The following is a 4138-nucleotide window of genomic DNA, read 5'->3' as shown; positions in this document are numbered from 1 at the left end:
CTAGGGGTACAGGAGAGTATGATGTCCACAGCAGACTTCACACAAAAGGCAGAAATTGGAGCCATCATTAAGATGAAATTTTTTAGAGGAAAGCAAGAAGGATCTACCACAAGTTGCATTTGTGCTGAGGTTGTTGCTTACTGTGTGGAAGGCCAACTGAGGTTACATTTAATCCCACTCAATTCCTGCCTCCCTTTATGGTTCCTTGAGCCTGGCCCTGAGTGATCTGTAAGTACAGAGCCAGGAAGAAGCCATAAGAAAGCCAGTGACACCCCTCCCCCCACCACCATATATCTGCTGAGGTTAAGAATGTGGGCTGGGAGATGACAGAGAGGGTTAAGTGTGTGGTATGCCTGGGGAAGGCCTGATATAAAAGCCTTATACTGGCACCAAAGAGTCCCACAAGTAGTAAGATGGCATTAGCCCCTGGCACTGCTGGGTATGACCCAGCCAAACAAAAGCCTATGAGGACATTTTTTGGTTGGCGTTTAGGGTGTGATTGAGGGAGATGCTGTTGATTTGCATGATTTGATTGCTTTTCCTCTGGGCCTGGAACAAAGCCGACAATATGCAAAGATTTCTGCTGTTACTTCCTGCTTATGACCTTGGGGTATGAGTTGACTTGAGAATAAGGAGACTTGGTTTCTTTCTCCTTCCCTTCCACCACTATCTTGGAAGAAGTTGAACTTGGGGTGCTTAGGTTAGGGGGGGCAGAGTTATCTGGAGTTGTGCAGTGCTAGGGATGGAACTCAGGGCTTCATACATGCAAGGCATGTATTCTATGCCCTGAGTCACATTTCTTGGCCGGACAGCTCTTGAAGTCCTTGGGAAAATGAAAAGATTTTCACAGACATGAAGCACCTAGCTTTGTGGTGCAGAGTCACAGTTTGGAAAGGGTACATGGAGGTCAAGGAAATGGCTTCCCAGACTCTGCTTTGCATGCAGAAGGCCTGGGTTCTGTCCCCAAGACAGGAAGGTGCTGTCACTAGCACTAAGCTGGGTGTAGCTTTCCGAGTCACCCCCACTGCTAGGCAGGAGCCCTTCAACTTTTGGTAAGTGGCCTGAGCCCCCATCTGCTCAGGTATAGATGCTGGAACTGTGCTGTCTCTTCCCCAATCACTTTACTAACTGCCCCCTTCATCTGAGCTGTGTCCCTCTGAGTCCAGAGCCTCCTATGTCTCCAAGTTGCTCCTTTTAATTTATTGAGTTAGGAGATAAGGGTGATAGCACAACGGTAGGGTATTTGCCTTGCACGCAGCTGACCTGGGATGGAGCAGGATTCGATCCCCGTCATACCATATGGTCTCAGGAGCGATTTTTGAGTGCAGTGCCAGGAGTAATGCCTGAGTGCCACCGGGTATGGCCCCAAAATAAAAAAAAATTTCGTTTAGTCATTGCTGGGTATGTTCAGGGGGCCATATGGGATGCCAGGACTGGAACCGGAGTAAGCCGCATGCCAGGGAAAGGTCCTACCCACAGTGCTATCACTCTGACTCCCATGTCACGTCTTTTCAGTACCGCTCAAGGATAACCATTCGGACCCGGGTCTGTACTTGGTCTGCGGGAATTCGGGACAGCCCCGATCGCCCTCCCGCGAGGACACTCAAGGCCACACAAAGGGGGGGCAGTCACGTGGGTTAGCCGGGCGCCTTCGTGCTGCGAGACGCGGGACAAAGTGCAAGGCGACTCTGCGGGCGATAAGAGGGAAGAGAGAAGGAAGGCGGGCTGGAAAGCCTGTTCTGGGGGAGCCCTCCGACCGCTCAGCCCCTCGCAGCTGCTGGCATGGTGACACCCTCTAATGCAGCCTGGAGCAGCTGGGTTGCCCCGGGTGGCGCTCCGGGGTGCCTGCCCGCCCCGGGGTGGCCTGTACCCGCCGGGAGGTGGGGCTGCTAGGTTCACCTGGCCACTCGGGGCGGGGCCGCCCCTGACCCGAAGAAGTTGGGGTGAAGGCTCTTCCCCCTGCGGGAAAAGAGATCTGGCAGGAGTTCCTGACCCAGCACAGCGCCCCCCACCCGTTCTCCCTGCGGGGGAGCCTTCCTGCGGGTTGTAACTCTTTTCCACCCCACCCCCCTCCTTGGATTCCTCCCTCGGAGCCCCAATTGCTTAACGCCAGCCCCAGTTCCTCTCCCGGTGAGGCCCGGGAAGGACCGCGGACTCCAGACACTTAGAATCACCTCGGTGGGACCATGGCTGAACATCCAGGGGACTCGAACCCGCCACCCCAAGTCCCCGTGGCCGCGATGAATCTGCGGAGGGCTTCGCAGCCCCGCCCCTCGCGAGTGGACTCCGCGAGCTCCTGCAGGTACCGCGGCGGCGCGGCCGCCACCTCCTCCAGGGAGCCCACCTTCCAAGACGCGCTGACGCTGTCGGCCACCGGCACCTGGCGCCGGCGGGGAGCACTGCGGGAGCAGCTGGGGCTGCTGGAGGAGGGAGCGGAGGAGTCATCCCCGGGAGGACCGGCTGCCGCGGGCAGCAGTCGGCTGTGCCTGGAGCCGCGGGAGCACGCGTGGTTACTAGCCGCTGCCGAGGGTCGCTTTGAGGAGCTGAAAGAGGTGCTGGAAGCCGAGCCCTCGCTGCTGCTCTGGAGCGACCCGATTTCGGGGTACACCCTGCTGCATTGGCTGGCCAAGCACGGGCGCCACGAGGAGCTCATCCTGGTGCACGACTTTGCCCGGCGCCACGGCCTGTCGCTCGACGTGAGCGCACCGGGGAGTGGCGGCCTCACACCCCTCCATCTGGCCGCCATGCAGGGCCACGACATGGTCCTCAAGGTGCTGGTGGGGGCGCTGGGGGCGGACCCCACGCGCCGTGACCACAGCGGCCACCGAGCTTGTCACTACCTGCGGCCCGGCGTGTCCCAGGGCCTTCGAGAGCTAGCGGGGGCCGAGGAGTGGGAGATGGAGAAATATAGCAGCAAGAAGGACAACGCCAATAACAACAGTAGCAGCCTGTGGCCGCTGCGACGGTCCCCAAGCTCCGTGGGCTCCACGACCACGCAGAGCATGGAGACACGCGCGGCCAAGGTGGCCAGCAAGAAGGACTCCTCCACGGGCGGCCGGGTGGCCCACTTCCAGAGTTTCTTTCGCCATATATTCCCCCTCTTCCAAGATCGTTGACAGTCCACGACCCCCCCCCACCCAGCACAGAAGGGACAGTGGCCCACCAAAAGGACAATGCCTGCTTGGCAGCTGGCAGCAGCAGGCGGCCAAGCACCTGAGGAACTGTCTCAGGTACCTGTCCTGGGTGGATGGATGTCGCCTGCACAAATGCAGGCACCAAAGCCAGCGTTAGCAGAGCGTGAATAAAGCTCAAGCTGTCCCCACAAATTCTAGGACTAAAGAAGAAGTTGGGGACTGCAGTGTGTCCTACTTGGCACACAGCAAGTGACAGTTGGGCTGCCAGGAGCCGTTTGGGGACCCACGGAAACACTGAGTTTCTTAAGAAATATTTGCCACCAGCAGGAACCAAGAGCCCAAGTTCCTGAGGACATTACAGGCTGCATTTACCTCTTAGAATCACTCACTGGAGGGGAGGACTTAGCCCCTCTATATTAAGCACCCTGCTCCAGCAGGTATTATTGGGGCTTTGCCAATGGATCATGGGTGACTACATCAGCCATTAAAGTCGATTCTTTGTGTCCTTTCTTGGGACAAAGCTGTCCTTTGAGTAGCTTTGTGCTATGCTTCTCTTTTGTTTTCTTTCATTAATCTCCAATGCAGAAGCCTCCAATATGGATATTAGCTGGATCCGGGATGCCAAAGCACTGCCTGGAAACAGTTCCCTCCCCTTGACCCTGAGGAAAGTTACAGATAATTGATCTCTTCCCCCAGCTCTCTTTTTTCGGGGGGAGGGGAAACACACCCAGTGGTGTCTAAGGGTTACCCTTACCACTATGCTCATGGATTATTCCTGGTAGTGCTCAGAGGACCATATGGGATGCTGGGGATCGAACTCATATCAGCTGGATGCAAAGCAAATACCCTACCCATTTACCTACCCATACCTCTTTTTTGGAGAGTGTTGTTTGGGGTCACTTTCTGGCAATGCTCAGAGAAGCCTATGTGATACTAAGGATTCAACCCAGTTCTCCTGTGTGCCAAAAAAGTGCCTTACCCACACTATACTATCTCTCTGGCCC

General features: G+C 56.3%; 1 protein-coding gene across 1 annotated transcript; it reads left to right on the top strand.

Moving 5' to 3' along the window:
* The first annotated feature begins 2220 nt into the window (after positions 1–2220).
* On the top strand, positions 2221–3116 carry SOWAHD (sosondowah ankyrin repeat domain family member D). Its single transcript, XM_049767614.1, has one exon. The coding sequence runs from the start codon at positions 2241–2243 to the stop codon at positions 3114–3116; it is 876 nt and encodes a 291-aa protein (XP_049623571.1). The 5' UTR covers positions 2221–2240.
* Positions 3117–4138: the final 1022 nt, after the last annotated feature.

Source organism: Suncus etruscus, chromosome X (assembly GCF_024139225.1).
Source record: "Suncus etruscus isolate mSunEtr1 chromosome X, mSunEtr1.pri.cur, whole genome shotgun sequence".
Lineage (NCBI taxonomy): Eukaryota > Metazoa > Chordata > Mammalia > Eulipotyphla > Soricidae > Suncus > Suncus etruscus.
Note: the sequence above shows the minus strand (reverse complement) of the source record. Positions and strands in the feature narration are given on the sequence as shown.

Coding starts and splice junctions, on each gene's coding strand:
- SOWAHD (XM_049767614.1), top strand. CDS start 2,241: ATGAATCTGCGGAGGGCTTCGCAGCCCCGCCCCTCGCGAGTGGACTCC.